This window comes from Mytilus californianus, unplaced genomic scaffold (genome assembly GCF_021869535.1).
Source record: "Mytilus californianus isolate M0D057914Y unplaced genomic scaffold, xbMytCali1.0.p SCAF_9, whole genome shotgun sequence".
Taxonomy (NCBI): Eukaryota; Metazoa; Mollusca; class Bivalvia; order Mytilida; family Mytilidae; genus Mytilus; species Mytilus californianus.
Genome location: NW_026262745.1, coordinates 26,531,695 through 26,544,739, shown reverse-complemented (window position 1 = coordinate 26,544,739; position 13,045 = coordinate 26,531,695). Strand labels below are relative to the sequence as shown.

Here is a 13,045-nt window from a genome sequence, read left to right as displayed (position 1 = left end):
CAAAGGACAACATCAACCATCAACACCCGAAGAAAAAAAATTAGCCTCAGGCCTGAGTACCTGCAAATCTTTATTTTAGACTCCGACTGTGAAATGTCAAGAGATTTTATGAAACCAAGCAAATGATAAAGTGTGCAAATGAGGAGAAGGTACACGTTTGTCATGAACAAAGCTAAGCAACAAATTGGGAAGGCAAAAATGAATTTCATAAAAACTTGAAAGGAGGCTAGTTCGGAAACCTCCCCACCTATTCAATTCAACAATTGTTTGTTACTGCAAACTCCTTTTATCTTTCAAATTCTAAATCTGTACAATAGGTCCATTGATGCAACTGATCCAGTTTTGTTCAGGTTAAAAATTTACCACCCCCTCTCCTATTGTAAATATTATATTAAAATAAATTGTATCTACAACTCATCATTTCAAAAACTTTAGACATGAGCAAGTTAAAATTAATTGTTTTTGAAAAGCACAAGAAGCAAAATAATGTTCTGTTGCCAATTCATTTTAGCTCAGAAAAAAAATCTTTATTTAGCCTGGTATTTTTGAAGAGTTTTTTAGAACAATGATGTGAACTGTTTTTTTAGATGAAAAAAATAAATCTTTTCCTTTAATATTAATGTGAAAAATAACAATACTGATGGAAATATAAGAAAGATTAATTCTTGCTAGAGACTAATGTCAATTCAATATTTCTTGTAAAAGAAAAAGTTCTTTGTATTACCACTCAAGCTTAAGTCAAACTTTCCATGGCAATTAAACTGATTCATGCTACTTTTAAATGAAAAATAAACATTCATCTTACATATTTTTGTTAAAATTAATTAAACTGCAATTCATAAGAAAGAAAAGAATACATAAGAAAACATCCAGAAGCAATTAACATTTAAAACTGACATCAGCATAATTAACTCCGTCAATACAAGTCTGTAATAGATATTACATTAGTTGTTTACTGCTGAAACTCACTGGCAAATATCCCATTATTGTAAAAAATTAATTATGAATATGAAGACAAAATCGTTTTCAAGTATTTTTCAGATATGTAAGAGCTATGAAAATCCAAATGTATTCATTCATATTTTAAATATCAGAAAAAATTCCAAAATTTTAACTCATTTTCTATTTAAGCAGCAGGGAAGTGACCTCTTAAGATTTTTCCATCCACTATTAGACATCTACACCAAATATGGATACCATTAATCCATGACTGGTAGTTATAAACATAGGTACTGATAAAATAAGGTGTGTTTGAATACAAACAGTTTATCTTACTACATGTATTATTATATAGATATATCCTGTTTATCAAATTCTAGGAAATTTATGTGTCAGGTTTTTTTTTTTTTTAGATTTGCTTCAGAAAATGACAAGTGAAATCTTCCTTCTTTGAAAGTATTTCAATAACTCACTATTAGACATCTACACCTAATATGGATACCAGTAATCCATGACTTGTAGTAACATAGGAACTGATCATATAAGGTGCGTTTGAATACAAGCATTTTGTCCTACTATAAAATATAGATCAATACTGTATATCCGGAAATTTACGTGTCAGGTTTTTTTTTTAATTTGCTAAAGAAAATGACAAGTGAAATTTTGGCTATTGAAAGTATTTCAATAACTAGATACTATAAAAGGGGTATTTTCATCCACTAAAAATTAAAGACACACATCTATGCTGGTAACTTACCACTTACAACAGGATTCAAGATAAATTTACTTGATGAGAAAGAATATCAATATAGTACTGGACACACATATATTAAGATTTTCAAATAAAACCAATACAAGGCTAAATTGAAATGAAAGCAAATGAAACTCATAAATCCAAATACTTGAACATTTAACACATAAATGTATAGGGTACTTGAAAACAAAAGAACATAAATCCAGTTCCAACAAAAGTTTACTTTTATTTCTAAATATTTTCTACTCCAAGGATCCATTAGGAGGCTATTTAACACTCTTGTTTGCTTGGCATTTAATTTGTTAGTATTGTAAGAACTGGTCAACTGGTCAGTTTAATGACCAGTGAATACTGACCAGGTGCTGTATTGATTTTGTCACAATTAAACTGGTGGAGGCTGATCAGCACAGAATAACAAAATCCATAAAACAGCTGCAGGTCTTAAACAATGTGTTCACCCTGAAGTCATACTTCTAAGCAGCTTTCTTCACAGTATAATGTGGTTGGTCCAGTAAAGTAGAGTAAAACGACTTATTTTTGTAATTAGCCCTTTCAAGCTGATTTGCTTAGATCTATTTTTGGGGATTTCTAACTAGGTTAATGTATTTATACGAGAAGAACATAGTTTCACATATTCATATTGGAGACAAATTAATTTAGCTTCGATTGCTTGCTAATAAAATTACTTTAATGAAAATTAGTTGGTTTGCAGTATTTAAAATAACAAGCAGATCCACACAGTAGTCCTGAATCTGATATACAGAAACATCATATGTTTTAATTTTTAGGGAAATCTGAAATATATTTACTCAGGTCTATAATTTTGTTATTGAAAAAAAAAGCCTTACAATTAAATGAGAACCAAAAGAACCATCAAAAGCAACATAACATTCCATGAAATAGAACTTAAGCTTAACCTTTAATACCAAGTTCATACTTTATAAATCTGTTTACCCATGACTATTATATTCTCCCTTTCTGGAAAAAAATTCATCATGCCCTGAAGGTTTTATTTTAGGACTTTTACAAACAGTTAGGATAAAACTGAATTAAGTGCACATATTATACTAGATCAATGAAATAATGCCTAAAGAAAGGGCCATTAATTTGTCATATACCGGTGATTACGGTCACACCTTTTGTCTTTGTTTTTAACACCTCTAGCTGAAAAAAATCTTTTTTCTTACAGTGAACTTTCATTATCATCTTAGCAACTTTTGATGATGAAAAAAAGCATATAAAGAAATGACAATCCCTGTAATCCTATGGCATTATCTTGGTATATTGGAATTAGTGTGATAGATAGATGTATGTTACTCTTAAGTTGCTAGTTATTAACTAGTATTTGTTCATAGCATGGTTTCTAAATTTCAATTTAAGTTTTATGAATGAATGTAGATTTTATGGCATTAATCAGAAAAAGATATCAAGAAAATTGAAGGACAGTTGTATGAATTCGGTCATGCCTCTCCCAAAACAGTATTATTGAAAAGACCAATTGTTTACCAGAGTTTGGTTAAAGTAAATATTTGAACTATTGTTTTTCCCTGCTTTTTAATTCTTGTTTTTGTTTTAAACTTTGATAGTAATGTACTTTAACTGTAACAAAGATGGGATGAAGAAGTTTTGAAATCCAGAATTTGAATTAAATTTCTTGGAGAGAGTTTTTTTCAATAAAAATGAGCACATGTTTAATTATCAGCATAGAAGCCCTAAACCCTGACATTCAATTTGAGTTGTGGTGACCTGACATGCAGAGGGTATATAACCACCCATATCATAGCACACCTGGACAGTGTTTGTGTAGCTGATCTGTTCAATAATCAATGGACAAAATGTGATAACTGATAGAATTCAGGTTCTGACCAGAAGTCTCTAAAAGTTTGTTGCAATGCCAGTATTTGTTCCTATAAAATTTGCATGCAAAATAGCAAGAAAATAGATTGCAGTGAAGTTTAGAGTTCAAGCAGTGCAAACTAAATGAAGCTTTTCACATGTTTAATGTTCCCTTTGTTCATGATGTTTTTGGTTTATTGCTGGGGGCAGATCCTGAGTTCAAGGAAAGGGGGTGTAATTGTTGTCATAGTAAAACGATCGGATTGTCAAGCATAGAAGTTTTTGAAATTTGATACCAAAAAATTATACTTTTTTCCAACAAATGGTGATGTTAAATCCGATTATTTTTTATAAAGAGTGTCACTTTAAGTCAGCACCTGAAGCTGTTTATGGATTAAATTTTCCTTTGCTGATCAGCTTCCAGTAGTTTTATGGTAATCAAATCAATAGAACACCTGGTCAGTATGCACTGGTCATTACACTGACCAGTTGACCAGTTCTTCCAATACTAACAAATTAAATGGCAAACAAACAAGAGAGTTAAACAGCCTCCTAATGGATCCTTGGAGTAGAAAATATTTAGAAATAAAAGTTGGAACTGGATTTATGTTCTTTTGTTTTCAAGTACCCTATATGCTTATGTGTTAAATTTCGAGTATCTGCTTATGGAATTTGGATATATAAGTGTCGTTTGCTTTCATTTCAATTTAGCCTTGGAATCAATTTTTTATTGGAAAATTTTAATTGTGTATGTCCAGTACTCTTTTGTTGTTTTTTTCTCAAAAAAAATATTATCTCAATTTACTCTTGTGATATTCATGCAAATTGCTTCACAAAAATGCAGTCTTCATTCAACTTTGGGCAATGTAATCAGTAAACCTGAACAAAAATGCACATGTTGTGACTTGTCCTTCTAAGCACATCCCAACTCATCATTCAAAGTATTTGAAAACAGGAAGTAGGTATTAGACAGATCTGAAACGTGTACACATTTTTTAACTCATCACAGTTGAGTTGCTGACTAAATGTGACATCATTTTGTAGTATTGGAGAAATGAGTGAAGAAAAGTTTTCAGTTCACACAACCTATTGAAAATTCAAAGAATCTGCAAACAGAAAGTAGGTATCTGACAGATCAGAAAAGTGCTACTTAGCGTTACAACTCATCACTGTCAAGCTACTGACCAAATATGAAGTCATTCTGAACAGTAGCTTCTGTGAAAGTATGATGAAAATACCTGTTGGACAAACAGACAGACAAATGGACAAACGGACAGACAAACAGTCAAACAGACAAGGTGATTACAATAAATAAAACACAAATCAAAGCTCCTTCAGAACTGTGTACATGTACTTAAATTACTGTTCACATTTGTTCACTTTATTTCTGATCAAAATTATTTCTACCAAAAAGTGGAGAGAGAAGGAGCATATATATATATATATTTATATGTTAATGCTTTGCTACTGTAGGATAACTATTTTCATGGATTTTGTGGGCAAGGCAAAGGCAAAATCTAAATACTCAACAACAATATAATTCTAGACCAGATGATGAAACCATGAAATAAAGTACACTTGAAATAGGAAAGGAGTAGGTCCGGTAAGGGCCGATTTTGGCCTCAAAATTCAGGTTCATCTGATGAAAGATTTTAAACACTTTTTAAACACTTAAGTATCTACTTCAGTCGATTCGATTAGTTTATGTGAAAGATTTGAATTGATTTAGTGATCAAAGATGCTCAAATAAAAGCTTAAATATGAAAAATCTATCAAATATGCCATAATATGTCACTTTACAGGTGGTTTTTGTCAAAAATGAAAGTGGCCGCATCCGTGTTCATTCTCAACATTTATATATATTATGTATTATCATCAAATACAACTTACATTTAAATATTAAGAATGAACACAAATGCGGCCACTTCCATTTCAGATGAAAATTAACCAAAATGCTAAAATTTCGAAGATTTCAGTAATTAAGCATGACTTAATGATGCTAGTACCCAATACATGTGCATTGTATTGTCAAAAACAGCCCATATTTATGTAACAGAAGTATTCTTCTTTCCAATAAATAGCTTAATATTTACGTTTTAACAATTTTGTAAAACTGCTATATTTTGGGGCCAAAAAGGGGTCTTACTGGGCATACTCCTTTATATCCAACCAATCTTCCAAGGTAAAAGGGCATCTGACAGATCCAAAAAGCTCTCGGCATTACACTTCACCACTGACCATCTGCTGACTAAATATAAAGTTAAACTTTCAGGAGTTTTTCAGAAAGGTGTGACAAAAATATATGTTTTCATTGACATGTTAAAAAATTCAGAGTACAGGTATCAGCAAACACTGAAACAGTAAGTTATTGTCCAATAGTTCCAAATGGGCTCACAAGTTACAACTCAGTACTCGAGAGTTACAACTCATCATTGTCAAGCTGATGACCAAATATATACCTTTTAAAGTGGTTATATAAATTATGTACCATCTATGTTAAGCTTTAAACAATTTTACCACAATTTTAATTGATTGCTTTTCTAACCTTTATAAAAATGCTTTTTAAATAACATTTATGTTATACATGCATGTTTGTTGGCAAAATCTGAAAATCTTATCAAGATCCCTGTACTATGAATGGATCTGATAAATAATTTTTCTCATGGAAATCAGACAAAGACTTGATCTAGATGTAAAAACCTGGTGAGAAATTTATATCAACAGCCACTGTTTCATGCTGTGATCTATACCAGTACATAGTCAATGGAATAAAGCTTCAACACAAATCAGTGAGATATGGCTCTGCAGCACAGTTAAATTTACTGTAACAAACAAAAGGTCAACCAAGCATTTAAACTCTCCATTTGTTTTTAAAATAAAGAAATTACATTCCCAAACAATGGCTGAAATGTTTTTTTCTTATTTCTGAATTTTCCTAAATTATGCATTTCTGGTTTTATTTGTATGTTTAGCCATTTTTATTTTAATATGCGATAAAAAAAGTAATTTAATTTTCACTTCAACAGTTCAGTAGGCTACATGTACTGTCAATGTAGGAATAACATTTGTAAGTATACTAAATCTGTTAAAATATATATTTCTCTACATATTACATTTTTTTCAAGCTATTATGATAGGTTCTTAAGGCTAATTCTTGAATTTTTCCTTTAAAAAAACTTACCGGTATCATAAATCATTCTTCACAAAATGAACAGTTAAATCCCTTTCGGTAGAGGTGTAAAATATTGACACAATTTTTTTATCCTCTGTAATTTCCACTGTTAAAATAGCAGACCCCAATTATGGGATAATAATACTATTAAGTCTAAAAGCTGTCAGTCCGAACAAAAGCAGTATCACGTTCACTGAGGATCAATAGATCAATGTATCCACACAAGGCCTGATGTCACATGATTAATGATGAGGGACACATACAGCGGGTGACAATCATCTGCTTTGGTCCTCTCAGAAATCAGTTCTGTAATTGGGGCAAAAATCTGAAAAGCACAAAAACACAATTGATTTGATGTTTGAAAAGACACATACAAAATTACTAGGTTTTTTATGTTTAAATTTCTAGTACTTCACAATCAATATCACTTCCAAGCAGATTTCGGTAAAATTTGATACTTTGTTGCAATTAATCAGAAAAAACTATAAAGAAATTACAACTACTTTGTCAGTGATGTTTATGACAAAGAAAATTCATGTAATGAATGCTTAACCTTAAAATATGTTCCTTAATGTAGAAAACAATTCAGTTTGAATATCTTGTTTCTCTGTGTTGCAGATGTTGCCAACTAGTCAGCTTTTAGTCACTAATTTTACCACCCCTCTTCTAAATGCTAAAATTCCTCATGATAATGAAAATTCCCATTCTAATGTAGTCATACAAATTTTAATAATAAAATTAATATGTGACAGTATATAGATGATACTTCATCTACAGATAATATCTATTGTTATTTCTGCTAATGAACGAGATTTATCCCCTATCAATATCTATTGGTATAATTTATAATGTAAATGAAGAATTGATAGAATTAATATCGTAATTATTATTGGATATGATACGTGATATATAAATCGTTTCTCTTTACAAAATATGTCCGTGTCATAATTTGAGCTAATATTGGAAGTCAATATATTGTAATAGTGCTTGGTTTTGTATTGTACTGGGGTATCATTGTCATAATAGCCTACAGTCATCATATTTTGACAGTACAAAAGGTTTTTAACAATACATTAATGTTAGTACACAAAATAATATCGTAACATTTCTACAGTGCTTTATCAGTGACTTCCAAGTTTTAGTAAACTTGGTTTGTGATGTTTGTCTACAGCATTGTGGACATTCCTTTCTATATAAAAATAAGGAGATGTGGTATGATTGCCAATGAGACAACTGTCCACCAGGTTCAAATGACATGGATTTTATTATTTAAGCAATTATAGGTCACCATACGGCCTTCAACAATGAATTCCTTTCTACTTTTTATACAGGAAAGAATAAACACAAATTATTGGCTATAGTTTTTTTTCCAACATCTGAAAATCTTTTCCAATCATAATTACAAATGTTCTTACCTCAGAAATAAGGAATCTAATATACAAAATAAATATACGATGTATTTCCCAACACAAAATTCTAAGTACAATTCAAGTATATTATAAAAACTATAAGAATACAGATCAATTCAGAACTAATAAATCTTTTGCTCAATTTTAAAAACCCACTATAACAGACACTGAAATAAAACTTGAATAAGAACCACAGACTGGTTTCCTGTTGTTATGAGACTGAACATGCTTTAAATCCATTAACTTCTGGGAACAACTGCTTCCTCTTATCAACACTTTCTCACAAGTGGTTATTCACCCGCTTACATGTGGTAGCCAGAAATTACATTCAGATTATATTCTGACATGGAAGTAATTCACAACTTCTGCAAGTTTGAAAGTGTTGTGAATTAGATGACTTGCTGAGGTGGAGATGTAAACATAATCTAACATAAATTGTTTCTGTATGTTAAAACTTCTGTATCAAAAGTAATCATGCTTTTCAGCCAACACTAGCCTCAAACCTAAAATATGCATGCAAACTCAGAAGAAAATTGTCTTCTCCTTAATTTCAATGCTGCCTTTGAAAATGGCAAAAAAAAGACGAAAATTACAGCTGTTATTCAAACTCACATGTCAAGGCTTTAAGTATATATGATCTTATCTTACATTTCACAAGTGCCTATAAATACCTGTTTTCAAATCTTATTTTATTACTTATACTTGAAACACAGAAAACTTTATCCATGAATGAAATAGAAATTTAATCCCATGACAAAATGAAAATCAAAAGGAGATCAAAGCAGACCTAATCTAAATAACAATTACTAAAATCCTCATAATGATTGTGTCAGTTTTGTTTTCTTATATCATAAAGGATTATTATTTAAAGATTTGTAACAGATAATGTAGATTTAATCCAATTACACAGGCTATTCACCTACAGTTATGTAATTAAGTACATGTATCTAAATAGTGTCCACTCATTCTATGTCAAATCTGAGTGGATAAAGTCCGATTAACACTGTATTTGATGGGACCAGAAGTAGAGTATGAAGTTTTAAGATATTCTGACGTGGGATTACACAAAGAAATCAAAAGAATTGATTCGTTAGGATGTAACATGTAAACTGAAAGTACAAGAAGCTATGCTCACAAAAGGATACTCCACATCCCTTGAAAAGTCCATAATTTGCTGAGAGAAACCCCAAAAAATAATTTGGAACAATATATATGTACATATATATAAGATGCACAATTGCATTATATGGTGAAGATTCTGAAAATTTCTTTAAATTCAGATTAGGGGTAAAGGAGAAGTGAATAGAAACTTGTACTATGGCATAGATATGTGATCCCCGTTTCCCATGGAATCTAGATTCACTGCAAGAAAAACAAAGGAAGTGGGGCATAGCATGGAATAGTGGTAAACTGTAAATATGTGAAAGAGTGCATATTTAACAGTGAGTGGATACAACTGTTCCCATTAATAAATTTGACAACCTATTTCATTATTTATCAAATAGGGCCTATAAAAACATTAAAATAGATAATTATCAGAACATCCCCATGATAAACTTTATCAAGCATGTATAGTATATTTTTATCTATGTAAAGATTTACATCTTAACCTACATCATATATAAAGTTTTGACATGTAGAGTTTTGTATTAGTGGGGTGAACAGAGTATGCTATAAATCTACTGTTTACCTGACTGGCTAATCTACCTATAATTTCATATCTTATCATTAATATACATTTATTTATGACATTGTTAAAGTTTAAGAACTTTTGTGAACATTTTTAGTTTTTCAATATATAATTTAAAATGATGAGAGTACGGTACTCATGGTAATATAAGAACTTTGTACTGATACATGTGCCTCTAATATGTAAGGATAGTCATCTTGTCAAATCAATCTAATGTGTGTTTTCTAGATAAACTTGAAAAAAAATCTAATAGATTGAATTTTGGTTGCTTAATACCCAGATGGAATTCATTATTTCATGCCTATTTAGAATGGACAAAGCCAATGGAAGTTATAGACTTATTGGTTTGATCTCCATCCAACAAGACTTGACAATAAAAACAAATATTGGCATCAGATTTAAGAAGTCAGTATTTGGGCACTGATAGCACACACCTGCTATCCTTATGTTGTAGGCTTTTCTTTATGTTCAAATCTGGTAATAACAAAACACAAAACAAAGCAAAACAAAAAACATGTCGTGTTTGATACAGTTTGTACCTCTCAAAAAATTTCAAATTGAATTCCAATTGTTCAAGACCAAATAAATTCATCCATCATCGCCCACTATTTTTGCCATTCCTATATCATGTATATGTTACAAGTATCAATTTTACCACTTAAACAGTCTTTCTGCCAACTGCACATGCTGTTACAAATACCAAAGGTTAAAGGAAGATTTAAACAAGCCATTGTTTAGATTATAGGCTGAATAATGTTAACATTACAGATCAATATAAACATTCTACAGCAATCACTAATTACTTTTCAAAATTTACCACTTCTAACTTTGAGATTCCAATCCAAACAAAATATGTTCTTATAAAACATCAACAAAGTGTTTATAAGCTAATCTTTAGACAAGTAACCAGTATAACTCTAATTATTAATGTTTGCCACTGTTAATCTGGACTGAGGGATAATATTGACTTTTTCCTCTTCTGCCAAAGCTTGGATTGTATCATTCTAGGATCAATGCATGTACCATCACAACAGAATACAAAGGAAGTCAACAAATATAATTTAATATATGCATTTTCGTTCTACAGGTACTATTTCGACAAAAATGTATTCTTGCTGTGACTCAGTCCGTGTATGCTTACACTGAATTAAAGCTCCACCAATCAATCAATCGATTTAGACTTTGCCTGCATTGATTTAAACCAAGTCAAAATATATAACACAAGACTGCAAAACTTTATTCTGATTTTTTTTTTAAATTTAACATGAGAGGCAACATGTTATAATGTTTAATCTGACATTTCAAAAATATAATCAGATTTTACGTTTTCAGCTTGCAAAAAATCAGGATAAGTTTCATTTTGAAAACAGTTTGAAAAAAATAACTTGCTTCATGTTAACAATTGTCCTGTATGAAATCCACCTGGTTTTTTAGGAACCAATATCTTCAGAAGAATGGCCTAAACTTCCCTTTTCTATTAAAAATCTGTTGAATAATTGATGTTTTTGTTGTGCTTTTTCAATTTCTACCTGACATTGTTAGCAACCACGATGGAGGCTGAAGGTAGGGAAATAAATATAATACATTTATTTGTCTTATAGTAACTTAACAAAAATAATCAAGGAAACATCATTTCGTAAATGTTTTCACACAATGATTGCAATCAAGTTATAATTTTCCTTTAAGTTAGTTATGAATAATCCTAGCTTATATTTGCAGTTCATAAATAGTTAAGGATGGTAACTTCAATTTTCAAGCCTCGGTAGCTTAAGTCTAGCTGTAATGCATTACGCCCATTAATCAATCCCAGGAATTTTCTTAAAGTACAAAATAAGATCTCAAACACCCACTCTTAAACCTAATGTCTTCTGTCAGTATGACCAAAAAGCAAAGATGTGGGCGTCTTAAACTTGCAGTGAATTGATAGTTTTTTGCTCTGTGTTGATGGCCTCACTATGACTTGGAGATGAAGAACAGCAATAAAAGCACTGTTTCTTTGCCTTTTGAGTTTTTTCTGTGCAAATACTGATTTTGTGTCATGGATGGACACCCCATATCCTTCTTTTTCTATTTAGAAAAATAATTCCACAATAAATACTTAATTCCATATTTTAACTAACTTTAAAAATAACATACGATTTAAATTTCTGTGTGGACAACATTTTCCTGAAATGACCTACAGTTGGTGTTTAATGCCACTTTAAGCACATCTGGCTTTATCATGGTGGCTATATTTTACTGTTGGGGGGAAGCCGGAGTACCTGGATAATTTGTGAGGCTATTACCTACCTGAAAGCATTTTGTAGAAAACACCTACCCCCCCTCCCCTCCCCCCCCCCCCCACCCCCCTAAAAAAAAAGAAGAAAACTTTAACAGAACAGCCAGAAGTCTATTTTTTAGTGTATTAGTTTGCTTTTGTGAGGATTTATATACATATATGGTCATCTACAAAGTAAATAGGTAGTCATTTCATTAATTTAAAAACAACCCATTCAAGGTCTCAGTCAGCTGAATAAGCTATAATTAGGAATTTGTTTACAAAACTGGCAGCTAAGTAGGCCTTAATATGCATACTTACTATTTTAGGATAAATCTTTTTCACCACCAATCAAAAAGTTGTCACGTAGAATTTATATCTTACACACTGACCAGATAACTGAAATTAGGACACGATTTATCAAAGTTAACCAATTTTTCCCAAATTATTTGTGGACCGATTAAAACCTTAATCTCTGAGAGGGTGTTTAGAGTGGCCAATGTACCATATGTCATGGAATGTCACTTTACTGATAAGATACAGGTCTACGATGATACAATGAGTAATCTCCCTTCTACATATTAAAAGTCAGATCTAAATCCCTCTGCATACAGATGACATTGACGGCTTAACACACAATAAGGAGTTGCTAGGTTGTGCATAATAATAAGATAGTTTGGATCTTATAAAGCATTTATTTTTCTCTTTTCTTGCCTTTAATAAACAACATGCACTATCTTCTTACGTCAAGAAAATAGATTTTTGACTTTATGTTCTTTAACCAAAGATTACACACTTACTGAATTCTTTGCAACGACTAACAACATATCTACTTATACAGCTGAATGGAAATATATCAATATGATATATACATGTATCATTTTTGTCGAGCCTTCGACTTTAGTCGAAAAAGCGAGACATAGCGATCCTACATTCCGTCGGCGGCGGCGGCGGCGGCGTCCACAAATATTCACTCTGTGGTTAAAGT

At 31.1% G+C, this 13,045-nt stretch overlaps 2 protein-coding genes across 3 annotated transcripts in view; one reads left to right on the top strand and one right to left on the bottom strand.

The window, feature by feature from the left end:
- The window catches only part of LOC127715253 (rho GTPase-activating protein 7-like), a 131,273-nt gene that overhangs the window by 105,551 nt on the left and 12,677 nt on the right, over nucleotides 1-13,045 (bottom strand). For both annotated transcript variants that reach the window (XM_052221271.1, XM_052221272.1), the window contains one exon: nucleotides 6,711-7,026. The gene's annotated coding sequence lies outside the window, so the exon portion shown is untranslated. The remainder of the gene's footprint in view (nucleotides 1-6,710; nucleotides 7,027-13,045) is intronic.
- The window catches only part of LOC127715265 (armadillo repeat-containing protein 3-like), a 58,867-nt gene continuing 57,157 nt past the window's right edge, over nucleotides 11,336-13,045 (top strand). Inside the window, exon 1 of the mRNA XM_052221300.1 lies at nucleotides 11,336-11,363. Coding sequence (XP_052077260.1) covers nucleotides 11,351-11,363 — 13 coding nt within the window. The 5' untranslated portion in view covers nucleotides 11,336-11,350. The remainder of the gene's footprint in view (nucleotides 11,364-13,045) is intronic.